General features: G+C 46.1%; 3 protein-coding genes and 1 pseudogene across 3 annotated transcripts; 2 read left to right on the forward strand and 2 right to left on the reverse strand.

Annotated features, from left to right (window-relative positions):
• Positions 1-936: 936 nt before the first annotated feature.
• Positions 937-2,096, forward strand: LOC104615942 (annotated as a pseudogene).
• A 4,284-nt stretch (positions 2,097-6,380) lies between these two features.
• On the reverse strand, positions 6,381-7,951 carry LOC104619135 (olfactory receptor 5D16-like). Its single transcript, XM_010284916.1, is given in 4 exon segments — positions 6,381-6,736; positions 7,018-7,077; positions 7,080-7,129; positions 7,917-7,951. Coding segments are annotated over 4 exon segments (501 nt in total).
• An 11,480-nt stretch (positions 7,952-19,431) lies between these two features.
• Positions 19,432-20,367, forward strand: LOC104614167 (olfactory receptor 1052-like). The gene has a single exon (XM_010284917.1). The coding sequence runs from the start codon at positions 19,432-19,434 to the stop codon at positions 20,365-20,367; it is 936 nt and encodes a 311-aa protein (XP_010283219.1).
• A 4,950-nt stretch (positions 20,368-25,317) lies between these two features.
• On the reverse strand, positions 25,318-26,259 carry LOC104614534 (olfactory receptor 2D2-like). The gene has a single exon (XM_010284918.1). It carries the CDS (start codon positions 26,257-26,259, stop codon positions 25,318-25,320), a length of 942 nt encoding a protein of 313 aa, XP_010283220.1.
• Between the last annotated feature and the right edge of the window lie 302 nt (positions 26,260-26,561).

The raw sequence follows: 26,561 nt of genomic DNA on the forward strand, positions 1-26,561 counted from the left end.
GTATTTTAAGCTCTGGCTTTGGTCCCTTTCAAGCTTGAAGCAAGCTTCTGTGAGAACATGAGATAATAGATGAGCCTGTCTCAGATGGGACATCTCAGTCACCGATTTAATCTGTTCTCTGTATCCCTTACAAATGAGAACATTTTACAATATTCACACTATCTCAATCATGCTCTAATCTGCAAACAATGAGGTTGCTTGTGCTGAACTTTGCTTTCTCTCTGTAGGGTAGATGGAAAGATCCTTCAATGCCAAGTGTCCCAAGACTTCTTTGAAATGGGAGAAGGGGTGGGGGGAATAAGTCCAGCTAGATCCTAGAAATAGTAATACTATTATGGCAGTCTAAGGTAAAATTTATAGAAAGGAGGGAGGTATTTAGTTGGCTATTAGATTGTGTCTCTTTTTATATCCCACTGGGCAAAGCTGGAAAAAACCAAAATGCATCTGGGGTATACTACCTTTCTGTTGATGACCAGGGATTGAAGTCTTCTGCAACAGCATTACTTGCTTAAATTCCAGTCTTTAGTTTTGGCTAGTAATCCAGATCCATTTGGTGATATTTAGTGTTGATGATAATTTATGATGAAAGGATTTGGAGAGATCTATACTCCACCCCCTGCCTTTGCTCACAGTACGGCTTCCTTCAAAGCCCAGTTAGGTTGCTCAGGACTCTGTCCAACTGAGCTAGCCTTGCAAGAACTAAACTTTTTTGATGAATCACTGTTAAGCTTAATACCTATATTTTGTCTTTTACATTAGGTATATGTGAGTAAAATTTAGATATTGTGTGGCAATGTAAACTTGCAACTATTTTTGAACTGCAAAACAGACCAAAAAAAAAATCACACTCTTTAGGAGGGAGATGCAATTTTGACTAAGTTACAACTTCTTTCTTCCAGGTAAACCTCTGCAATAATTTCCCCAATGAAAGAGAAGATGCAGAGGGTCAACCTATCAACGGTGTCTGAGTTTGTTCTTGTAGGCCTTTCTGATGCTCCAGAAGTCAATTTTCTTCTTTGTGCTGTTTTTGATCATTTATTTGGCCACCATGGAGGGCAACATCACAATCCTTGTTGCCATTAGCACAGACACTCGTCTGCACAACCCCATGTACTTCTTCCTTGGCAACTTATCCTTAATGGATATCTTATGTCCCACTATCACTGTGCCAAAGATGCTGGAAGCCTTGTTGCTTGAGAACAAGGTGATTTCATTAGCTGGCTGCATGCTCCAGCTGTTCTTCCTCGTTGTTGTAGGCACAGAGATTTTTCTCTTGGCTGTGATGGCATATGACTGTTTTGTTGCAATATGTCATCTGCTGTAGTATGTGACTATGATGAGTATGAAACTGTGTGCTCACCTAGCCACTGGCACCTGGATAGTAGGATTTTTTAATTCTGTTGCACACATCTTTGATTTTTGCGCTTTTTTTTGTGATTCTAATGAATTTGACCAACATTACTGTGATATTCCTCCTATGCTGGCCCGCTCCTGCTCACCTACTTACAGTACTGAACTGGTAATTCTCACAGTTGCTGGGGTCCTTGGAAGCAGCACCTTTGTGGTTACTCTGATCTCCTATACCTACATCCTCTTGGCTGTCCTGTGCATGAGCTCTTCTGAAAGCTGGCACAAAGCTTTTTCCACTTGTGGTTCTCACTTGACAGGAGTATGCCTTTTCTATGGGACCACTATTTGCACGTATGTATGGCCTTCCTCCACCTACTTGCCTAGTCAGGATAGGATAGTTTCCATGCTCTAAGGAATCCTCACCCCCCTGCTAAACCCCATAATCTACAGCCTGAGGAACAAAGAAGCTAAATATGCCCCAAGAATAGTGATCAGCCGGGTAAGAACTGCTTTAGCAAGACAAGACCATCTCTGTCTCTGTTCTCTGGACCCCCCAGCAATTGGATAAGCACTGCAGTTTGTGACTGACCTTCTCTAAATTTAGCCATCTAAAAGGTAGATGCTGGAATCAAAACTCTGTCTCTGGGCTTCCTTTACAGTTAAAAGGGAGAGGTGTGCACCTCCAGAAGGCCAACTGGATTGCACGGCTTTGGGTCATTATCATGGGAGGAGTTGAATTCAGTTGATGATGTTTTCTTTTCACTGAGCACAGAAGAAACTTAGATGAGAGTCTTAGCCCTAGACATGGGTGTTGGATACATATCTTAGGGTGTGAATGCTGGGAATTGGTACTGTTGGCAACTTGGATATACATTCTTCTGTACTAGAGCAGCTTATAGGACTGGTGACTTACAGACCACAATGCTCCTGCAAAAAATGTAAGCACATCCTTTGTGGGAGATTGACTGGAAGGAAGGCTCCTTTGCCATCATTTAAGGTCATCAGTCTGGGTGTATTTTCAACCAGCATGCCAAGAATCCAGCTGCAACACCTGCAGTGCCACCAGATGCAATCTGGCCATAGTTGGCACCATGTATCTCAGAGTCAGTCTGCTGGGGGGCAAATCCATTCCCATAAACTAGAGATGTCCACTATGCTCATGTCTGTAATTAGGTAGCTGCCCAAGACTATGGCCAGTGGGGGGAAAGGGAGGCTTTGCAGTCATGGGCTTTTACCACTGTGCAGGCACACTCTGGCTTTTCTCAGTGTTGGCAGACTGAAGCAAGGTTTACAGAGGGTGCTTTAGGTCTGAGTCCATCATTAGAAGATGTGGCTGACAAAGGTGGAAATGGATGTGCGAGAATGCTGTGCAATCTCTGCGCATCGTGGCTATAAATCTGTGTATATCTTGGCGATGAGGCTCTATGTTGGGATGATAAAATCTTGAGATGGATCTTGGGCTGTGTTAAAGTGCTGTGGCATGTCATTGCAGCTGCTGTGTCTGGTGCTAAACAAACAACTTTATTGTTTCCACACTGTTCCTTACTGAAACCAAATGCCAAGGATGTCTGTCTTAGTGGCCTTTTTTGTGGTTGCTGTCTTGATGTAAAGGATAAGCTAATGATTTTCCTGCAGGAACTCGTATCTTAGTGGTAACAAATGCACATTCTTAATATTAAACCAGTGGAAATAATTTAAGCTTCATCCATTTTCAGCTGTTGGTCATGTTGACAATGGGTTCAAAAGCCAACTGTCATGACCAAAGACCTTTTCTCCAGGGTGATAGGTTCTGGATTTTCTGGGGTTTTCTTTTGTTTTTTTAGGTATATTTCACCAACTTAAGAAAAATGCATGCAAGTCCATTCAAGACCACTTACATTTCCAAGCCGAGCATTAAGAAGTTGGTAAGGCTGCCCATGTAGCTGTAATGCTACAGAGCTTCCCACAGCATTCAATGTCCTCATCTACAGTAAGGTTGCAACTCTGTTTTCTAAACACAAGTGTTAATGGCATGCAAGATGACCTAAGGTATCTTTCCTGGTCCATAGTTCCTGCTCCCATAAAAAGTACAGACTACTTAGAGTAGGTGAAAAGATTGGAATTCACCAGTCACCGACTGGGTGAAAAGATCAGAAGTCATCTGCTGCCAAATAGGGGCTATTAACCTATTATAAGCAGAGCAACAGATGTTCACACAGGGTTTCCTGTGATTCTTGAACTGTGACAGTGGAAACTATTTTAAAAAAAGCCATTTATTCCAAAGCCATCTGACAAATCACAAGACATGCATCAATATGGAGAAAGTGACAGTCTGCACTTCAAAAAAAAGAAAGTGCATGGAAAACTCTGCATAGGCCAGAGCACCATTCTGCTTCTGGGGTCAGTTAACTGCTCTGCAGCAGCCCAGAAATTCCTACAGATGTTATATGGGTGTGGGGAAGGAGCAGCCATGCTCAGTTTCCTTGCAAATCTAAAGATTCTGGTGGTTAAATCTGGGACTATGAGATCAAACTTGTTCAAGAAGTGTTTCCCTCTTACGCCTCACTAGCTTTTTGAATGTTTGGTATTGTATCTGTTGGATAGGAGAGCGGTGATCAGCTGTGAGTACCAGTCTAAGGGCTGACGTCTGCCGAGTGGGTCAGCATTAATGTGGCCCGTGTGGATGCCTGGATGGAATAAGGGACAGACTGGTTCAGTGAAGATGACTCTAGAAGTGTAGAGGTGTGAGTGACTAGTTATATTCTAAAGAGAGACTTTCATAGCTGAGGAAGACCTCAGCCTGCATGGGTTTGGCCGTGAGCAGCAGAAGGGATGGTCATGGCCGTGTCTTTCATGCCATAGCTGCACCATCCAGAAGCCCAACTCCTGCATGGGGTCCCCTGCCTGGTGGCTGCCTGAATTCTAGCAGACACCCACAGCCCAGTGGCTTTTGTCCCTGCTCCAACCTCTCGGCAGCAGTGGCTGGAGGTGCAGAAGGATGACCCCAGCATGCAGTGAAATGCCAAGAGCTGTATAGCAGCTCCTAGGGGATGTTGGCGAAATAGATGCCCCTGAGGCTGTCGGAGCACCAGGCTGGGGTGAGCTGCCTGAGGGTCCAGAGTTACTTCTAGGACCAAGAAGGGAGGATGGGGAAGCAGGGGAAATCCAAGGGAGGGAGAGGTGGATCCATGTGGGAAAGAGGAGATGACAATGACCCCCTGCCCCAGCACTACATGTTTGTGCTTTGCCATCTACGTGCACAGACCCTTCATTGAATTCAGTGCATCTTAACTAGATGGGCAGAGCAGGAGAAATGTGAGGCTCTGCCCTCCCGCGCTGCACTTCTAACCCAGTCTTGGACACTTTGTCAGACCTCTCTCATCCTGGAACAGAGTAGCTGCAGATGCAGGGCACCCTTCTGGTGTCTCTCTTGGATTTGAGGAAAGACCTGCTGTGACCTATGTTCCTGCTGTGAATTCAATGTTATATTCCCCTATACCAGAGGAGCTGAGGGGAAAGAACAATCCCGGTGTTCTTATATAGCATTTTCAACCATAGGGTGCTTCCCTAGTGAAGAACTATAGAGGATTTGTAGTATGTTATTCGTTCCTGTGGCATCTCGAACATCATCCTTTTTGCTGGAGACTGGCTTCTGTGTTGGTACCCTGAACTTTATCTCTAGGCTAAGCAGTGTGAATAATTCCTTTTCAACATAACCATCCCTCCACCTAGCTCAGGGACTTTATGGTTTAATTTCAGTGCTCCCTGAAATGCACCCCTAGTTGAGCTCTTCTAATGCTTAATGACTTCATGGTCTCCAGGTTACACCTTGTCCTACCCCATTATGGTAACAAGATGTCTCTATCCTGCTAGATCCTACAGAGGTAGTGTATGCGTCCACATATCAGGTGGCAGAAACAGAGGCCTCTACCTTGTCTGAGATGGAAATTAGACATAAATCCTTGATCCTTTTTAAAATGAAACGCCAAATACATTAAATGGTTTTAGGGATTAGTCATGAAAATCTCTCTCCTCTCCCTGCTTGCTGGGTGTATGATGTTTGGGATGTTGCTGGAATCCTCCATTCCCTTCTGAGTGACCCCTCTCTGATATTAGGAGAAACACAAAGGGTTCCTTTGGCTGCAGAAGCAAGTTTGGCACCTGTGGTATGGTCAGAAACACAAGTTTATGGTTTGACTCCAGGCTGTGTTCATTAGACTCAAGGTTCATCATCTGGCAGCTGCTGGGTGGGTCCATGTGTGAGCCTGAAATCTATTCAGGTGGTACTGTGGACCACTGGAGCCTCTGACTGTGTTTGCTGCTACAGTTCTGCTTTTTCTCATTTTTTTGCTGTTTGCTGCATACAATCCTAATGGGAAGAGATGAAGTGAGATGATGCTGTTTCCTGCAGTTCATCCCTCTCTTCACCACTCTTCTGGCTGGTACCTGGGTAGCTGAAATGCAGGAGTTGCTGTAGTATATCTAGGAACTGGCAGTGTGTTACCATCAGGTAGGCAATCCTCCTTGAAGGTGTGGTATCTAACACAAGCCTGGTGGAGCTGCCTGCTAAAACTTGGGCTCACCTGGCATAAAGGAACTCAGAAAACCTGGTTCTGTTTCAGACTTCTATAAATCCTTAAAGTTGAGATTTATCCTAATATATTTGTCTTTCAAATAGGCGTTTTGGTTCAAGATTTTTTCCTACAAATATTCTCAATGGACTTGTCTGATGCTGTCTGTAGTTGAAGAGGTAACAATGTGAGATCATGTGAGGCATAACCATGTTGTAGTGCCACTGCGAGAGCGGTTGTCACCATATGAAATTAGTTCTGGGGGATTGCTTAGTGACATACCCCTCTTTTGGGTGTCAGGGAAAATGGGGAGTCTTGCAGTAGGAAGGAGCCTGCCTACTCTCACAACAGAGAGGTGTGGTAATGAGCAATCTTAGATATTGCACCCTTTTCCTCTCTCTCTGGCAGGGACAGCCCACCTACTTGCACATTCAATTATTCTCTTTTTGGCAATTCTCAGGTTTTTAGACCTGTCTGGACTCATGAATCAATATGGTTCTCACAGAGGAATGCAGCCTTGCTACTGTCCTTTGAAGGGCTTATTTGATGTCCTTGTTCCTCAGGCTGTAAATCATAGGATTTGTGCTCTGTGGAGAATTTTGAACTGGGTGTGAAGTACATGAAGGAGCTTGTCCCATAGAATATGGTGGCAGGAGTTAGGTGGGAAGCAGAGGTGGAGAAGGCTTTTCATCTGCCTTTGGTGGACTTAATCTTCTGGATGGCAACTCTGATGCGGATGTAGGAGGTGAGAGCGAAGTGGATGGTTGAGGACCAGGTCAGTGATGCATGTGTCAGGGCAGGAGAGATTTGGGATGGGGGGCATGGCACAGAAATGACTGATGTTGGAATCGCAGAAGGACAGGCGGCATATAAATAAAATCTGAATAGTTGCATTCACACAGCTCGTGAGGCAGAATCCACACAGAAGGAACACATGGAACCCCTTGGACATGATGACAGGGTAGAGCAAGGGGTTACAGGTGGTTGTAAACCAGCCATACGCTGTCATGCCCAAGAGGTAGCACTCTCCTGTCACTGCAATGCGGAACAGGAAGATCTGAGCCGTGCATGCTGTGTATGATATGACTTTTGTCTTGGCTGCAAAGGTCATCATTACAGCTAAACTCGAAGAAGGAAAGGCTGTTGATGAAGAAGAACATGGAGGTGTGGAGGCTGTGCTGATGAACACAATCATCCCCAGATTTCCCAGTAGAGTCAGCAGGTATATTCTTCATGAGGGTAGTGAACTAATATGTTTTGGTTTTGTTTTGTTATGTTTTCCCAAAATCACGTTAAGGGTGCTACTGGTTTGCAGTGCTCTTCAGCGAGGAAGGGCACAAACCAAACAAAAAAAACCCCCATAGAATAAGGCAAGAGAAGTATATGCATATACAAACATGAATAGCCTGCTGAAAATGTCAAGATATCTTGGTTCACAGCTGATAAATATTCTGATGATTTGAGAGTCTAGCTACCTTCTTGTCAAACAGAAAGCCTGGAATGTATTGAAGTTTGCCAAAGAAATAAAAAAAAGTAATCAATAGAACATAATGGTCACAAATGGCATAAAATAGTCTAATTTGGCTTTATTTATATGCCTCCTGGCACCACGCGGAGGGTGAGCACGCAGCACTGCGGAGAGCGAAGCCACGCTGGGGGAGTGGGGTGACCCTCACCTGTGGGGGTGGGAGGAATGCACCAGCCCCACAGATGTCCCCTCCTTGTTCCTCCCCCGGTCATTGGGATGGGACTCCCTCAGGGCCCCGGCGTGGGGCTTGTTCTATAGCAAACCCCAGAGAATGCACCAGCCCCACAGACGTCCCCTCCTTGTTCCTCCCCCAGTCATTGGGATGGGACTCCCTCAGGGCCCTGGCGTGGGGCTTGTTCTATAGCAAACCCCAGCAAAGCCACGTCTCCCGTGGGCGTGGGGCTGTGGCAGCAGCTCTGCTGCTGGGGGCTGTGAGCACGGCCAGCTGGGCACGCTGGCCCCGGCACAGGGGAAGAGCACGGTCTCACCTGGGTGCCCCCCTTCCGTCAGCCGCCTCCACCATCGGCCGCAGGGAGAGACCTGCGGGCACAGCAGCACTGGCTCAGTGACCTCGGCCGAGCCCCGACTCGTGCTGCATGGGGGTCCCTGCCAGCCCCAGTTCCCTGGGACTGGGGCCCTCCTGCGGAGCAGGGGCCCTGTGGCTGGCCAGTCTCCCTGGGAAGGGCTCCCCAGGAGCCTCCCTCCCACCCGGTGCCGTTTGCTGGAGAGGCGGCACCGGCAGCGCTGGGCAGCCCAGGCTGCCAGGAGCAGGAGGAAGCTGCTGGCCCAGATGAGGGGCAGCCAGATGTGCTGGGTCAGACCCATGGTGTCTGGCATGGTGGGGCTGGGGTCAAGGGCATGGGAGCATGTGCAGCCCTTCTGTCCCTTGGGGACAGGGTGGGGACAGTGAGGTCATGGCCACTGTGAGGCTGTTGAGCGCATAAGAAGCGCTGCAGGGGATGACGACGGGATGGGTGACTGGCCTGGGAAAGCGATGCTGAAGAAGGGCAGAGCCAAAGGCCCCAGAGCAGTGGAGGGTGATGGCGGGGGCTGAGGCAGCCAGGATGGACCCAGAGAGCAGGGCAGGCAGCTTGCCTAGCACTATTTTCTCTCTGCATCCCACTATTCTGCTTCCTCTTCATGTTTTCTTGCTCCATCCCTCTGTCCTGCTCTCCATCAGTATATTTTCTTTGTAATCTCTGTCCTTCTCCCTGTCTCTTTTTCCCTATCCCACCGTTATTTTCCTTGTCCCTCTTTTTGTCTTTCTGTCCCTCTCTCCTGCTCCCCGCCTGTATTTTTTCTTTCGCCATCTCCTTCTGCTTCTGCCCTTTGTTATCTCTTCTTCCCTCACCCCTCAGTCATTTTGCCTCTCTCTCCTCTATCCCTCTATCCTGCTCCCCATCCCTCTTTATTTCTCCCACTCCGTCTTTCTCCCTGTCGCTCTTTCACTCTTTTCAGCCCATTGCTCCAGGAGCTGACCGTTCCCCGTCGTACCGGGCAGCACTGCTCCGGTAACGACTGCCGAGTGAAGGGGGAGCGTACGGGCACGGAGCCCCGTAGCAGCCTCACTCGGGTCGCTTCTTATCCCTGTGAATGAATAAACGCTCGCCGTTCCCTTAGGGCTGTGTTGGAGATCCCGCTGCACTGGGTGAGTGGCTCTGACAGACCCAGGGGAGGAGGTGATGCTCTGTGGGGGTCTGACAAATGGCCCCTTCTTCCTGATGTGCTCCAGCTGTGGGTCAGAGCTGGAGGAGAACCCCAGGTGTGGCCAGCGAGGCTGATGGTCATGGCCCCTCCCTGTAAAGGGGCTGTGTTGCTGGGGTGGTGGTTGGGATCCTGCCCCTGCTGCCCAGGGTGGCTATGGCAAGAGGAAAAAGGAACTGTACAATCTCTGGAAGTGAGGTCGGGCTTCACAGGAAGAGTACAGGGCTGTGGTTTGCGTATGCAGGGAGAAGATATGAAAGGCCAAAGCTCAATTAGAGTTGAAACTGGCTGGTCTTGTGTCAGATAACAAGGAGGGCTTGCTTAAGTACATTAATAGCAAGAGGAAGTCTAAAGAAAACACTGGACTGGTATTTGTTGAAGATGGTCATCTGACTAACAGGGATGAAGAAATAGTGGAAGCATTCAATACTTTTTTTTTGCCTCAGTCTTTAATAATACAGATAGACCTTGGGCTGCCCAGTCCTCTGAGTTGGAGGACCACGAGTGTGGGAACAGTGACTCTCCATTTGTGAATGCTGAAATTCTTGGGGACCAGCTGTATCAGCTGAATGTCCACAAGTCCATGGGGGCTGATTGGATTAATCCCAGAGTACTGAAGGAGCTGGCAGATGTTACGGCAGGACCCCTCTCGATCATCTACCAAAGGTCTTGAGAGTCTGGGGAGGTCCCTGCTGACTGGAAGCTTTATGTTCTGCCTTTATGTTCTGTTTGCAGAAAAAGTAATATTGACTTTTACTTAAAATAGTATACCAGCCTCTCTAATGGAGCACTGTCTCTATGCTTTCTCTTAGGCCAGTGTTCAGTATTGGGAAGACAGGGTGTGATTGAAATTAGCAGCAGAAGTGATAACCAATGATGGAAGCAGGTTGTGCCCACGCAGGCAGTGACTGTAGAAAATGGCACGTTTTCATCAAATCCATCAGGGCAGAAGGACAAGGAACAGAGCTGCACAACTGAGGCACTGTGGTGAGTATACGCAAGCCGCAGAAACAGCCTCAAAAGTGTCTCGCTTGTACTTATGAGGGCCTCTGTTACCTCCACATCATGATGGCAGCAACCCCACATTGCCCACCATGTGGCTTCTCCCAAGTCCTAGCACAGCTCCCTGCTCTTCCAAGGTAGCTGGAAGCACTTTGGGTAAACCAGGTTCCTTCTCCATAGAGACAAATCACTTGCAACCAAATCTTCTCAACTTGCAGAGCCCTGGGTGGTTCCTGGGCAAAGCGCTGGACAGCTTCGCATGCTCTTCCTGACCATCTCCAGCATGTCCCATGGGAGTGGTCCTTACCTCATAACAGGTCCATGGTGCCTTATATAAAAACCCAAAGCTGCTTGCTTTACTGCTGGTTGTTCTTCACTTGCAGTTGAAAATTAAAATTAAATTAAAAAAATCTGACATCCACAATAGGACTCATTTTGTGACCTCATTGAGCTTGCTTGCTTTGTGGAAAGGTGCTCACTCTGGTACACCAGGATGAACCTGCTATTTCTATGACACTTCCTAGAGGAGATGTGAACTTTATGTGACTCTCTTGTTTAAAATTATGAATTCATACTTCATGTGAAGTACGCTCTCTAACTTTATGGCCAAACAGCAGTGGCATAATAAATTTCACTCCTCAAATTCCTTCACTGTTTGATGTGATAATTATTAGCTTGGCTTCTTTGGGACATAATGCTGTGCATTATGTTGGACGTGCACACGTATGTGCATGTATTTTCATGTTCTAACAGTAAAACCTAGCAGCCTTTTTCAATCCAACTTGGTGTGGGATAAGGTACGTGGCTTCTTAAAGGGCTTGTGCATAACTCTTCCTCTTGGTTCCAAGAGTGCTCCAACCCTGGAGAATGCAGCCAGAAAACACTGGAAATCACTCTGGCTTTAATACCCCCGGTGGGGATCATCACGTGTCCACTCCTTAGCTAGTACTCTTCACTTTAGGATGAAGTGGCTTCTGGGGACACTTTAGATATCAACATGCAGGTGAGACACATCCCTCATGTTTTGCTCAAGAGCAGAGTTTCCTCCATTTGCAGTACAGCTGGATTATTTTTTCCCCAATAGTTGTTGCACTTAATTTGGGTCATTTTATATGACGGTACACTGGGGTATAATTAACTTTCCTCTGGAGAAAAAAAAAAAGAAAAAAGGAAGCAAAAGAAAACATCAGAGTATTTGGTAATTGCTGCTTCTGGGCATGATATATCTCTGGAGACTCATGGAACACCAGGGACAAACTTCAAAGGCAGAAATTGTCCATTATAGATCTTCAAGATGACAGAAACTGCTGGGCAAACTGGAGCGTGCCTTGCTTTCACAGGACCTGAATAAATTCCAGTGCTCTCTAATGCCTGCAGTATGGCTCTTGTGCTGGAATAATACCTCAAAGTAACATAGACTGTGAACTGAATTTCCAGAGTCTGAGTTTAGCCAACATTCACATCCATACGCTCAGCATAATGTGCCTCCTGCACTCTTTCTCCATGACAGGTTTGTACCAACCTTCCAAGTCCTCATGTTCCTCATGAGGAAATGGTTCTTCAACGAGAGGGTGGTTGGTCACTGGAGCAGGCTCCCCAGGGAAGTGGTCATGGCATCAAGACTGAGTTCAAGGAGTGTCTGGACGATGCTCTTAGTCGTATGGTTTAGTTTTAGGTAGTCCTGCGAGGGGCAGAGTTGGTCTCAATGATTGTTATGGGTCCTTTCCGACTGGAGATATTCTATGATGTTATGATTCTGTGAAGTCAGGATGAATGTCAGCCTCTCCTGCAATCTACCTGAGATTACCCTATCCTAAAAAAATAGTAATGTCTATAAAATAGAATTCTTCTTGGGCAGTTTAGCAGTTATTTCTTCTCTTCACAAACAGCAAAGACATTTATTTTCTCTCTTCAAGTCCCTTTATGCACTTGGGAACCGCTATCTACTTCCACTTCTCTTCCACAGAAGTCTGCAGCCTCATGTCTTTATTCCTTTGCCTGTTGGTGAGATTTTCTAGACTTTGATCGTTGCTGTTGCTCTCTGTGGTGCTCGTCTTTTTGGAAGTGTTGTGCATAGTGCCAGACACCGCGCTTCAGGTGAGGTGTTGCCAGTGCCGAGGAGGCAAGGAAATTCCAGTTCTCATCTCTTGCTCAGTAATGCCATTTGTATACATCATCCTAAAATGTTCAAGTCCATTTTCAGGCTTGGTTTAAGTACCTCCTGAAAACTGTAACCTGCTAGGTCATTTAGGCTCCAAATGCATTGTTCTTTTGCTTTTGTTGTCTTTGTCCTTAATCCATTACTAGTCTTCTGACCACCATAGCCATCATTCAACAAAGTCAAACAGCAAAAGATATAGGTGAGCTTAACAGCTGAATTACTTGGGAATATGTGTAACTTACAGGGGGTGTTCTTTTTCCTTCAAGTTGTTGGACAAAGAGAGGTAGGCAGTTTTATCCTCCCTTGATGCCACCGGTTGTAGGGTCACCTAAAAGCTCCTCAAAAGAAAAATGACAAAAAGAAAATCCCTACAGCCATTTGTAAGGAGCTACTTAGAGTGCTTTGATTTTATTTTTAAAGTGGTTCCTTGATGCTGTGAATGAGTAAAAAATGGCAAGAGAATGCCCTAAAATCATGAGAGCAGGTTAAAAAAAAAAAATCACTAAAAATAAAATATTTTCAGTATTAAAAATATTTGGGAATAAGAGGTTATTCCTATTTACTTTCTTTGGGAAGATGTGTGGCTCCTGGAAGGCTGGTTGGCTGGGGTGGCAGGAAAGCAGACCTGAAGCTCTGGTGGACAGAGGTAGACTTTTCTAAGGCTTCTTACTTTGCTCCGAGAGGTGGTAAGTGATGGGCCACATCTGAGATGTGGCCCCATCCCACAAAACATTGAAGGTCAGGGTGGATGGGGCATTGAGCAACCTGATCTAGTTGAAGATGTCCCTGTTCACTGCGGGGGAGTTGGACTAGATGACCTTTATATGTCCCTTCCAGCCCAAATTATTTGATGATTCTGCAGAGCCTGAGGCATCTGTGAAATCCAAAAGATATGAAGTCTGCTTGGAGTGGAGACTCCATGTAGAAGGGATTAGCTCTGTAAGACAAGAGGATAGTCAGGCACTGGAAGAGGGGCTCAGCCTCCAGTCTTGGAGGTCTCCATGACCTGACTGGAGAAAGCCCTAGGCAACATGATGCGAACTCCATGTTGAGACTGTATTAAGCAGGAGTTTGGAGGCAGAGGCATCCTGAGGTCTTTCCAACCTGAGCCTGTGAGTGGCCTGATTTTGTGATCAATTCTGATCGTGCTGAAGAACCAGAACCTTTGCCCAGACCTCTGTGCGTAATATGTGATGTGGAAACAGTAATGCTAAATCAGCCAGCATGTTGAATGAGATATGCTGGTACAACCTTGAATCCTGTGTTCAGTGTTGGACCGCTCACTCCAAGAAGGACGTTGAGGTGCTAGAGCGTGTCCAGAGAAGGGCAATGGAGCTGGTGAGGGGTCTGGAGAACAAGTCTTACGAGGAGCGGCTGAGGGAGCTGGGGGTGTTCAGTCTGGAGAAGAGGAGGCTGAGGGAAGACCTCATTGCTCTCTACAACTACCTGAAAGGGGGTTGTGGTGAGGTGGGTGTCAGTCTCTTCTTCCAAGTAACAGGTCTTCCTCTTGACAGGACAAGAGGAAACGGCCTCAAGTTGTGCCAGGGGAGGTTTAGACTGGATATCAGGAAAAACTTCTTCATCGAGTGGTCAAGCATTGGAACAGGCTGCCCAGGGAGGTGGAGGAGTCACCATCACTGGAAATATTCAAAAAATGTGTGGATGTGGTGCTTTGGGACATGGTTTAGTGGGCATGGTGGTGTTGGGTTAATGGTTGGACTTGATCTCAAAGGTCCTATCCAACCTTACTGATTCTATGATCCAGGCAGGATGCTTCGTTATTCTGCCAATGCTCTCTGCTGGCATGAGTATGTCAGAGCAGCTCCTGGATGTGTCATCTTCATGGCTGTTGGAGTGTTTTCCACTTGCCATGCCTCTTTGCTTTAACAGATGCTCTCGGGCGATTCCTGTGCATCCCTTCTCCTGCTGTTTGCAGCGATTGTAGTACTGCTACCGGGGAGCTGAAGAGCGCAGCAGCCCCAGGGGCCCTTCCCGATGGAGCTGAGGGCCAGATAACTGCTTCCTTTTCCACACCGTGGCCCCAAGCAGACAGAAGAGGAAGGAAAAAATGTCACAGAACAGAAACCTTGGCTGAATTGCCACTTGCTCTCTGGCCCCTCTACGTTGGCTGAAGCTGGTGCCTACCAAAAGGCTGTGCAAGCCAGCGATGTCCTCCATGGAAGGAAAATGGTCCTCCCTAAATGACAGCATCCTGGAGGGAGCGGACCTGGAGGTCAAGAAGGGCTTGGTGTTAGTTCTGGCCTTTTCCCCAGCTGGTGTAGTGCTGTGGGGCCCTGGCGTGGGGCGGTCCCTGGGTGTACACAGGGCCCTCACTTCAATGTCATAGAGGCAAACCCACAGCCCCAAAGCTGCTGCTTATTCTGCAGGGGCCTGGCAGAACCTGAAGCTGCCAATACTTTCCCTGGGCACATAAGGCTGTGAGTTGTGTGGACACCAGCACTAACGGATGGTCCTTCCAGTCCCCAGAGAGCTGAGGCACAGGGCTGGCTCTGCAGCTCCTCCAGCAACCTCAGGCCAGTTTGTGGCCAAGTGCATCCTCACAGGCAGATAGTGGGGCTCATCCCACCTAGGTTTGGACATCTAACTCTAGGATCCCAAATGTTTTCGCCAGCCCAGTTACAATGGGATTGAATCACCTTCAAAAAGTGGCTTCCACCACTGGAGGAGGCCCTCAGAAGCACTGAAGAGGAGGTATTGGTTTTATAAGCAATTGCTAAGGGAGATACAATGCATCATCTGCATTGCTGCAAGAGCTTATTTCCTGAGTGTGCATCCACCTTTAGTTTCCATCACCTTCAAGAAGTAGCCTCCCACTGGAGCCAGCTAGGAAAATAGCTGGCTTCCCTGGCTGGAACTGGTGGGTTAAAGAAATCACCAAACTGAGCTGGTCTTGGATGTTACGCTTCTGGAGGGAACAACTATCTCTATTTTGCCCTCCCTGCTTGAGTTATCATCGCAGAACTAGATAAAATGTGGAGAGCAGGATGCTGTGGTGAAAGCAGAGCTTGATCCTCATACAAACGAGTGCAGCTGTGAGCAGAGAGCATCAAGTAAGCTGACCACAAGCCAGAGGAGCACAGGGATGCACAGCAGCAGGCAGGAACCCAACTCAAGGACTTGCAAGGAATGACCATCCTGTCAGGGTCCCTCCCAGAGCTGTCCCAGCAGAGCCATCAGCTCCAGTCTCCAGTTGTGGATCCCATCACCATGGGCCACTGGGAGCGGCTCTGCAGATCAGGTGAGTCAGCTATTGGGACCTGGAAAGTCCTGGCCAATGTGATGGTCTGTACCAGCAACGGGAGCAGGGCTGCAGCCCCGGGAGCCCCTATGTCCAGGTGTCAGCAACTGGGGAGACTGGGCTCCAGGGGCTGTTACTGGGCAGACTGTCTGTCTGAGCCCAGCTGATGGAGGATCCACCTTTTACATATATATATATTTTTATTTTTTTTTTCTCACTAGTGGACTTCCATCCTGCCCCATCAGAGAGGGGAGCAGGATGAGGCTGTCAGTGCTGTCTGTGTTCATGTGGGAGCTCTGGCTGTCTGTGATCTGTGTGGCCAGCCATATATACGTACATATACGTGTACCTGTACATATGTAGCGTGTATAGGTACATGTACACATGCTCTGTGTGCATGCATCTGCTGGGAATACATCTTTAGCCTCACTACAGGTTGGTACTGGGGACATACAGTGGCAGCAGCCTCACCTCTCTTGGGCTGTTGGATCATGTATGATCTGTTTCCCTCTAACAATTGCAAAACCAGAAAAGTGAGACTATTATAGCAAATTGATTTCTGTATTTTGATTTGCGTTTTTTTTTATAGCTACACATCCACTTTAACCAAAAATGACGTACAAACAAAAGTGCACTTAGCCTAACTGGCCACTTGCAAAGACAAACACTGATTTCCCTAAATTGACCCATTAATAAACAGTTACTGTAGGTTATTCTCCAGAAACACAGGAAGAAAAATTTCTTCTGATTCAAATCATTCTTCTGCTTATTTTTTTTCTTGCAACGTTAAGTATGTAAGTAGAATCACTTATCTTCTGCATGTATTATTTCTGATGTTTTGACAAATTCCCCAAACATAAACTTGAGAGAAATCCCTGCAGGATGCCCTTGGGGAAATCTCACTCTCTTTTCCAGGTGCCCTAGAGAGGCTATGATGATTTAATCCCATGAGCATGGGATCAATGGGACATCATTCTGGTTTTACAAAGACCGATGGAGCCTGGTTTTTTTTACTTCAGCATAATAATTGCTGAGTGTGGGTCTGTAAATAATGCAGGAGACCTTTGAAATGAGAGAGAGTGAGTGAAATCCTGATGCAAAGTCATGCTGTATGGTAAGGTGTTGACTGTCCTCATGAGTCTTTGTTAACAAATAATTTTGTGCATGGACAAAATCTTCCATCAGCATCTGCTTGATGGAAGATCCTACCTGCCTGTAGTTTCACTGGGATGGAGGAGAACTATGAAAAACTGCAGAAGCTCTGGTGTAAGGTAGGAAAATTAAGGATCTTATTAAGAATCTAGCAATAAAGAATGCAGCAAAGATGCAAAAGAAGAGGAGAAAAATGACAATGCACATTCTGGAGGGAACAACTCTATTTTACGTGTGGATTCACAAGGAATTTGAGTATCGCAGTAGATAATAAACACAAATGAGGATTGTTAGTTTAGCGCTGTGTTCAAATCACACGGCTAAAATTAGCTTTTCCTAAGTTTGTCATTTTGTCTTGTGCATGGCCCACCTTCAAAATGAAGGGTGGCAAAATTGCTCACCATTATTATTCAGTTTTGAAAGATTGCCTGAATCTCTGGGATCCAGGTAAATGGCAGAAGAGTCTGACATTTCAAGGTTGGCTGAAGACTGTGGAGGAGTCTATAGTAACAGGATGAGGGACCAGGGGAAGTTTTAAATCATTAATTGTTGGAAGTATCTATTTAGGTGTCAATATCTGGCACTGATCACCATTCTCAAAAACATGGGGATCTCATATGTACTGGCAAAAGGCAGGCTGCAGACGTACTCCTCAAGTGTATTTCACTGCGTCCGCCCCCAGGAGCTGCAGGAGAAGAGACATGAATGACTGGGAGGATAAACATGACTACTGTAATCTGTAAGGAGTTTTAGAGATGGGTGAGACTGAATACCCCAAACCTAGTACACCACCCTTCCTTCATCCAACTGTACAACCATCCCTGGGTTCATCACACCTAGTTTTGATCTGAGGAGGCATGGAGAAATGGGGCTTTGTAGGTACCTGTAGATAGCAGGACATGACCACTGCTCCTGTAGATGGTGCAGGCAACGTTTGACACCAACACAAAATTGCAAAAGAGTGTAACTTTTGCTGGCATGGCTGCTCCATCCTCTCATTTCATTCCCTTCAGTTAAGTTGTCCTTACTCTGGACCTTCACTTGCGGGTCACATAATCCAGGAAGGCCACCTGCTCTCTCTTGGTATTCTTCACCAGTATGGTTTTTTCAGTGGTTGTACGCAGCTGATTATACCTTAGATCATCCATTCCTTCATCATACGTGCAGACCTTTCTCCTCTTCGGAATCTTAGCATGAATTTAGGCACTCAAACTTCCTAAGTGCAGCTCTACACTGTCTGTCTACCCTCTCTTTAAACGCAAGAAGTAAGCAACTACAAGTGATAATTCAACTCAAATATCTGAAAGTCATTTCAGATGGATAGAATTGCCCTGTGGAAGTGTCTGGCTCCAATCTTAGCAAGTGTATTTTCTGATAATGATATTGAGAGCTTCTCAATAAAGACATTAGTGGGAGTGTAAGACAAGGATTCTACCATGCACCGAGTTGGAGGTACATGTTGGCACCCTATTACACATTGGAAATCCTTTCCAAAGCCTATGAAAAGGAGAGCTTAAGGTATGTCTTAGTATACTGAGAGGGGGTTTGGAAGGTATAAAATTCTAGGTATGTCTGAGGCTGGCTGAGGAAAGTTGAATGATTAAAAACTTCATTATAGAGAAGTAATATGTCATTCTGTAAAAATACTGAGATTATACTCACTTGATTAATCCCACAAGTTTCTCACTAGATGTGTAATGAAATCTACATTATTTAACTACAATTGGCTCTGGATTTTTAAATTAATGATATGTATTTTTAATGTCTCAGCAGTGTCACATCAGCTATGCAAAAAAGACCGAAATCATGAACTGGAAAGGAAGTAATGAAGGGAAAATTTGCCTTAAGATTTACCCACATCAAAATGTTAGGAGTGAAAGTGTCAATCTTCAGGGGTTACGCTGGATGCATGATGCTCTGTAGGGAGTCCTCTGGGATTGATCTCTCCCTTTCAACATCTACAGTGCAGGTGTCAACGTCTGAACAGGTCATTTACCCTCTGAGGGGGAGTTGTCTTATCCTAAGCAAAATAGTTCATCATAGGTCAGAAAAGCCAATTTTGTATGTTGCCAGGAGGCCAGATAGACAGCTCACTTACAGCTGTGTATAGCATGGTCATGCAAAAGAAGATGGATCTTACTTCTCATGACCCAGGAATCAATTCCAGAAGGAAGGACTACACCTAGCCTGTGGATAGATAAAAATGATACCAGTTCCTAGACTAAAAAGCACAGCCACTGTCCCCCAGGATGTTAAATTCCAAGTTACATTTCACTTTGTGATGGGACCTTGTATCAACTGTAGCCTTAAGATGTTCGAAATTAAGTAGATGTTTGAAATACAGGAAAAATTGTCCCTGTGAACAATGTTACATGATCGCAATTTTGTGGACAGGATAGTTATGAAACACTTCATGTGCCCAAAAAATCCTTGTGCAGATATGTGACTTGAAACTGGCAGGGAACCATAGGTCAAAGGAGAGGTGGTGACAAACTGCTTTCTGCGAAGGAGTTAAGAAAAAAAAAGCCTCAAAAAACTGCTGATATTTCTTCCAGAGATGGCACTGTCATTGCAAGAAAAAAATCAGCAGTTCTTAATTTTTTTAAAATTTTCTGTTTAAACTCAAAGACAGTGTCAGCTTTTTACGTTGATATTTATGAAGTGGAAATTGCATCAGGAATTTTTTCACCCTCTTCCCTTCACGTGTCTCTGCAGTGATGTCAAAATGGCTGATGAGAACTGCACTGAGGTGACCCAGTTCACCTTCTCAGGACTCACAGAGCACCCACAACTGAAGCCCGTCCTCTTCGTGCTCTTCCTGGGCACCTACGCACTGACGCTAGCAGGAAACCTCAGCCTGATCGCCCTGATCAGGGTCAGCCCCCAGCTTCACACCCCCATGTACTTTTTCCTTGGTAACTTGTCCTTCTTGGACATTTGCTACTCCTCCACCGTCAGCCCCAAAATGCTGCTGGACCTTCCAACAAAAACCAAAGCCATTTCTTTTGCTGGCTGCCTCACCCAGTTTTATTTCTATGCTGGTTTTGCCACAGCTGAGGTTTACTTGCTGGCTGCCATGGCCTATGACCGGTATGTGGCCATCTCCAAGCCCCTGCTCTACGAGGTTGTCATGTCTCCTGGTGTCTGCATGAGCCTGGTCGCTGTGTCCTACCTTGTAGGGTTGCTGAATGCCGTTGTGCACACAATCGCCCTGCTCCGGCTGTCCTTCTGCGGCCCCTTGGTCATCAATAACTTCTGCTGCAATGGGCCACCGCTGTTTGTCGTCGCCTCCACCGAAACACGCCTCAATGAGGGTTTAATGTTTGTGTTTGTGGGTTTCAACATGATGACCACCAACCTCTTCATCCTCACCTCCTACGCCTGCATCGGGGTGGCCGTGAGCAGGATGGGCTCTGCTGCAAGCAGGCGCAAAGCCTGCTCCACCTGTGCCTCCCACCTGGCAGCCGTCCTCATTTTCTACGTCTCTGCTACTTTCAATTACATGCAACCCAGTTCATCAAACTCACTGGAGAGCAAGAAAATCGCATCCATCTTCTACACCATTATAGTCCCCATGCTGAACCCCATGATTTACAGCCTGAGAAACGAAGAGGTGAAAACTGCCCTAAGCAGTTTTATCAGGAGGAAAATGTACTTCTGAAAGACAATCTCATGTTGTATTTTTTCCTTTTTTCTCTCTCTGTTTCATGCAGGTCTCCCTTGCCTCCAAAACCATTTTGGCATCTCATATGTTAGGGTTGAAAAATTAGTCTGCTCTCAAACTGTGCCCACTAACATAGCTACATCAGTCTTGTCTCTAGTACAAACTTCTTGCCCAAACTTACCTCCCGTGCAATGATCATGAGGCCACTGCGCAAAGCAAGGTAAAAGGTAAGTCTGTGGGCCAGAGATGGTGATGATCTGGATCTTCTCACAGAATCACAGCAGGGTGGAATTTTGATGGGACCTCTGGAGATGACCTAGTCTAACCACCTGCTCAAAGCCAGGCCAACCAGAGAGGCTGCTGAGGAATGTGTCCACTCTGAATATCTTTAAGGATGGACATCCTACAACTTTTCTGGGTTTTCAGTGCCTGATCACCTTTACGGGAATAAAGGGGTTTTTTATGTTCAAATGGAGTTCCCTGTATTTCAATTCGTCTTCTCTCTGGTTACCACTGAGAAGGGTTTGGTTCTCTTTATTCCTCCCTGCAACAGGTATTCATGCTCACTGGTAAGATAGCCCTGAGCCTTCTCTTCTCCAGGCTAAACCATCTGAGCTTGCTCCTGGTATGAGGTGTTCTAGTCCCTTAATCCCCTTCACTGGTGCTGCTCCAGCATGTCCTTGTCTCTCTTAAGCTGAGAAGCTGAGACCTGGACACAGCACCCCAGGTGTGGTCTCACTGCTGGCAATGCTTTTCCTGATGCAGCCCAGGAAGTTTTTGACCTTCTTTGCCACAAGGGCTGGCTCATGGTCAGCCTGGTGTCCTACTGGACACACAGGTCCTTCTCTGCCAAGCTTCTTTCCAGCTAGTCAGTGTCTAGCCTTTACAGGTGCCTGGCTGCATCTGGCTCCTGGATGGACCTTGAAGCTGTGCTGTAGATACTTTAATTCCTGGATGGGCAAATGTATGTACGTTGTATTTTGTCTCCATCCACGCCATCTTTGGCTTCTGACTGGACCCCCCAGATGAACCCTGAATCTGGTTCATCATCTGCGTGGCGGATGATGGACTCCTTGCAATGTCCCAAGCACTTTTTCCAAAGTACTGAGTGACTTCTGCCAACCAGATGTTGTTGGCCATGGGCAGCTGCTCTCTCAGCTGCTGGTGGTGTGATACACAGATCTGTTATCCTTCAAATTCCAGTGGTAACTTCTGTACCAGCCAAACGGTGGAGTGGAGGGGTGTATGCCAAGCCATAAACTCTCCAACCATCAACTTCAGGGTGTGGAGTAGTTGTACAAACTAAACTGCTTTGGAAGTGCTCATTGCCTTTAACAAAGAGGAAAGTTTCCTTCTCCTTAGTGTCTGTGAAGTTGTCCCCCAGGGGCTTGTTAGGAAGAATGAGGTACATTTACTATGAACTCTCTAAGAAGGTTTCAAGATCATTAGAGGCTTCTTCTTGATGCCCAGAAGGGCTTGTTAAGCTGATGACTCCCGGGTGGCTGGTCCCCAGGAGTCCATGGTCCATGGTCCATGGAGTGCCTTGTTTTGGGAAGGGGGAGAAGTGTAAATTCTGATGGAAATAGATTTAATGACTTAGCTGATTTTGGAGTTCAGGCCTTCCAGAAGCTTCCAGTGGGTCACGCTATGACTACTGCCTCCATCCACTGTTAGACAAGGCCTCTTATTTAGTCTCATTAAGGGTTAAGAGATCTCCTGTTCTCCCTACATGTTCAGTTCATATGCATTTGTTGGTCTCCGCTAATCATATACTTTACCTTTGCTTTATCTTCCTTATCTTTCACTCATAGGAAAAATATTTTTTAAAAAGTAGAGTCCTTTAGGTGTGGTGGGAGCCTGGACTGGTCTAGGAAAAGGCTGGTGTCTGGCTCTGGCTACACTTCCTCTTCTCTGGCTTACTCTGCACTAAATATCTTTGCATTTATCTTTGTATTTCCCTGCTAAAGGCTTCATCTATCCAAGGGCTCACTTACACTATCCCAAGAGACTCTGCAGGAGATGCAGACCTCTCTGGTGCACAGCCCACCAGGTCCAAACTCCATTCTGGGCTTGCTCAGCTGACATAATTCCAGGCTAACTAATGTTCTTCTGGTAGGTGGCTGGAGGGTCTTCGTCTGGGATGGTGCTGAGCAGCAGAAATATCTGCCACGGTAGCACATCTCTGCTGGGGCTGTGAAGAATGAGTCATTTTCCAAAGTGGCAACGCGTCCTACCCCAGCAAGGACCTGTGCCGGAGGTCAGACCCAAACCCTTCCCCTGGCCACCCTCAAAGGTGGCATGTGGCAGTAGGGACAGACACCTGGCGTGTGACCTTCCCCCAGGGGACAGTGATATGCCAAAAAACTCAAGCAAGAAGTTTGTCCTCATAGGTTTCATACATTACATGGTGTAAGAGTACAGGAGTAGTTGAAGATACAACACTTAAGAAGTTTTCTCCTTTCCCTGCCCTTGCTAGGAAGGCAAGAGCCACAGCTGGGACCATGTGCCCCGCTGTGAGCCCCAGGAGAGCCTGGACCTGTCCTTCTGGGGTGGGCTTCTGTGCTCAGACCCATGAATGCCACCTCTAGATGTTGGCACTTGATAATGGTGTAAAGAGCCAGGGCTGAAATTATCCCTTAGTTCGGTCCTTCCCTGTGCAGTATGGGTGTAAGCGCACTTTTGGTGCAGAGGATACCGGCTAATAAGTGACATTTGTTCACTAATTGCATTTTCCACGACTTTCTGCTGGGGCTCCACTTTCTGCTAGCTTGCAGAGATCACAGATGCCTGTCACAGCTTATTTGTATTTTACATTTTTTTCAAGCGTGTTATTCAAGCATATCAATTTTATTACTTCTTTTTTCTGGGCAGGGGTGCGGGGAAGAGATGTTAAGGTGAAAACTGCTTGCTTACTCTTCCACTCACACACCAATCAGTCAGACAATGTCTTGACCAGGCAGCAGTTTGGATTTGGTATGCCTGCCTTTATTACAGATGTAGAATTTGGACAGCTTTCCCTCAGTCTGATGCTGGCTATGAATGAGCAGTGCTGTCCAGCAGCCCAGCCGCCGGTGAGGTATCCTTTCCAGCCTTGCATCTGGAAACCAGCTGGGGGTGTGCCTTGCGCTTTCCGCTGGTGTGCCCTCTCAATACCCTTCTGAAGCCTTTCTACCTCCACTTCAGCCAGGTTAAGGAACTTTTTGCACTGCTGCTGATATCAAGTGAACAAATTTATGTCTTGCTCTCTGACTTCATGAATGTGATTCTTCTTCTTCCCTCATTTAGAGATAATTCACTTTCTTAGACACTTACCGTAGCATGGGATGAGCTTCTCTGCCCTCTGTACAAGTAGCCCAGTGAACCACCTCAGAGCCTTGGGAGCTAGCTTAGACTTAGATGCTTCGCTACAGGTTTTTAGAAACATGTGAGATGACTCTCATCTTTAGAGATCAGAAAGTCAGCTGTGTCCCACCTTGTTTTGTTATAACTTTCCATATGCTTGGTCTAGTTTTCCTGATACCTTCCTCAGGTCCTTCTGGTGATGGTTGTTTGACAGGCAGAAGGAAAAAGAGACAAGGCTGGAGGATATGTGTTGGAGCAGAACAGTTTAGACCACAAAATTAAGGGGAAAGACAAGACTTTGTCTTTAAAGATGCTCTATCTGCTTTGGTTGTACATGTCTTAGATGTTGTAAGGATTTGTTCTTGCATTCCCTTCAAGCATTGGTTTATTTAGACTTTGAAGTCTATTGGGGAAGGACTTTCTGTGGGTTTCTCTAGGCTTGAGTTACTCCATGTAATTTCAGTCATCAAAACATGTCTGCATAAGGAAGGCTGATCAGCCTGTGGAGAGTCACTCTCTCTGTAGTCAGTGGGGGATTCAGATGTGAAACTGGAACTACAATGGCATCCAACGGCATCCAGATTTCAGCTATAATGTTGCTGAGTAACAAATAAACCCACACCACAGAAAGGAGGACGCAGAGTCATCGATGACCAAGAGAGCGCTAGTGGGTGGGGAGCAAACACACCTGTATTACATGAATGGGAGCACAAAGCACATCTTTAAAAAGGTTAGTTTAATTGTCAGTAAGTTCAGGAGGTCTGAAATACTATTCATCTTGCCTGGGCTACTTAAAATCTAAGGATCTGTCTTTTGAGTTACAGAAAGAAAACCCCTTTCTGATATTCATGTCTGATTATGCCCTACTCAAATCAGAAAACAAAATAATCTACTGCCAGCTGTTCACATGACAAAATAAAATTGAAGGATCTTGGCCCATGAGTACCCAGAGTTGGACTGAAATGCAGTAGGAATTAAGAGGGCAGAAATCAGCTACAGAGGAAGCGGGTTATGGAAACAGGGTTGAGAAAATGCTCACAGCGCAAGGGGATAAACATTAGTTGCAAACAGCTGCACCCTTTATTGGAGAAGATGGTGATTTTGTTTGCTAACCAACATAACAGACATTGAGAAATCTTCAGGTCTGAAGAGAAATCACAGTAGCAGCTCATATTTGCAACTGTACGTTTGTATGCTCTGAAGTTAATTACAAAACCCTTCAGAAGCAAAGTACATTTTAAGCTTTATATAAGCCATTAATTTTTCTCACCGTTCTTTATTTTTTCTGTTTTACTTCTTGTTTTCTTTCGTGTCATGATGCTATTGGCATTTTCTACTTCTATTTTAAATGAATTGCCGGAGTGAGGCAGGCTGAAGTCTCAATGTCTTTATTTAGCCTCTGGGTTTTAGGCCAAATGTTATTTAGAAAGTTATTTGTATGCAAGGTCTTTTTGTTTAGGTGCTGTTGAATTTAGCGCATTTATGATTTCATCTCAGTCTTTGTAAAAATAAGTCTAGGACAATTGCAGGTAGAGAAATAATCACCTTTGAGTATTGTTTCCACTCGTAGAACTAAACGCAATACTAGCAATCCCTGAAAAGCCTTTAAATAAACAGGGATTTGGGTCTATTCATTGCCCTTCTCAGGGCACACTTCATGTCCTTGTTCCTGAGGCTGTAGATGAGGGGGTTCAGCATTGGGGCTACAGCGGTGTAAAACACTGCAACCACTTTGTCCCTGCCCTGTGGAGGCCTTGACTTGGGATTCATGTACATGCAGATGGCTGTCCCGTAGAATACGGTTACCACCATCAGGTGAGAGCCACAGGTGGAGAAGGCCTTGGATTGCATATGTGCAGATTGAATCTTCAAGATGGCGGAAAGGATATGGGTGTAGGAGGTGATGATCAGAAGAAAGGGGATGAAGACTATGAGGATGCTGAAGATGAAGATGACCAACTCCGTGAGGGCAGTGTTGGCGCAGGCCAAGGCCAGCACTGCTGGCGCTTCGCAGAAGTAATGGTCCAAGATGTCATGCCCACAGAAGGGCAGCCGCAAGGTGAGGATGTTGATGACCATGGAGCTCAGCAGGCTGCTGGTCCAGGAAGCCACAACCATGTGAATGCAAACCTTCCTGTTCATGACAGTGGTGTAGAGCAAGGGGTGACATATTGCCATATATCGATCATAAGCCATGACTGCAAGCAGGACACACTCTGTCATACCAAAAGTCAGAGAGAAATACATCTGGGCAGCACATCCGGAGAAGGATATGGTCCTCTTCTGGGTCAAGAGGTTCATGAGCATCTGTGGGATGCTGCTGGAGACGTAGCAGATATCTAAGAAGGACAGGTTGGCAAGGAAAAAGTACATGGGTGAGTGCAACTGGCAATCAGCTCTGATCACTGTAATGATCATGATGTTCCCAACCACTGTGAACAGATAAAAAAACAGGAATGCTATGAAAAGAACAGCCTGTGTCCTTGGCTGGGAGGAAAGGCCTTGGAAGATGAACTCTGTCACTACACTTTGGTTTTCCCTGGCCATTGTTAGTCCATAGGTTTAACTGTCAAGATAAGAAACAGCAACAAATTCAACTCAAACCTGTTACAACATAAGTGTAACGAGCTTGTTTTTCTCTCTGAAGGGGAGAGAATCTGCTGTGGAAAATAATGTACCAGACACAAGATACTATCTATTTTAAATTGTCTATTATGGTGACCACAGAAATGAGAAAATATTGATAAAGATTTCTCAGGCTGCATTTAGCTGAACCCCTGTTCATACTGGCTGTGGTCTAATTACACAGATTTAACAGAAGAATGCCTAATTTATGCACATTTTAATGC

This window comes from Phaethon lepturus, unplaced genomic scaffold (assembly GCF_000687285.1).
Source record: "Phaethon lepturus isolate BGI_N335 unplaced genomic scaffold, ASM68728v1 scaffold11034, whole genome shotgun sequence".
NCBI classification, from domain to species: domain Eukaryota; kingdom Metazoa; phylum Chordata; class Aves; order Phaethontiformes; family Phaethontidae; genus Phaethon; species Phaethon lepturus.

Coding starts and splice junctions, on each gene's coding strand:
- LOC104614534 (XM_010284918.1), bottom strand. CDS start 26,259: ATGGCCAGGGAAAACCAAAGTGTAGTGACAGAGTTCATCTTCCAAGGC.
- LOC104614167 (XM_010284917.1), top strand. CDS start 19,432: ATGGCTGATGAGAACTGCACTGAGGTGACCCAGTTCACCTTCTCAGGA.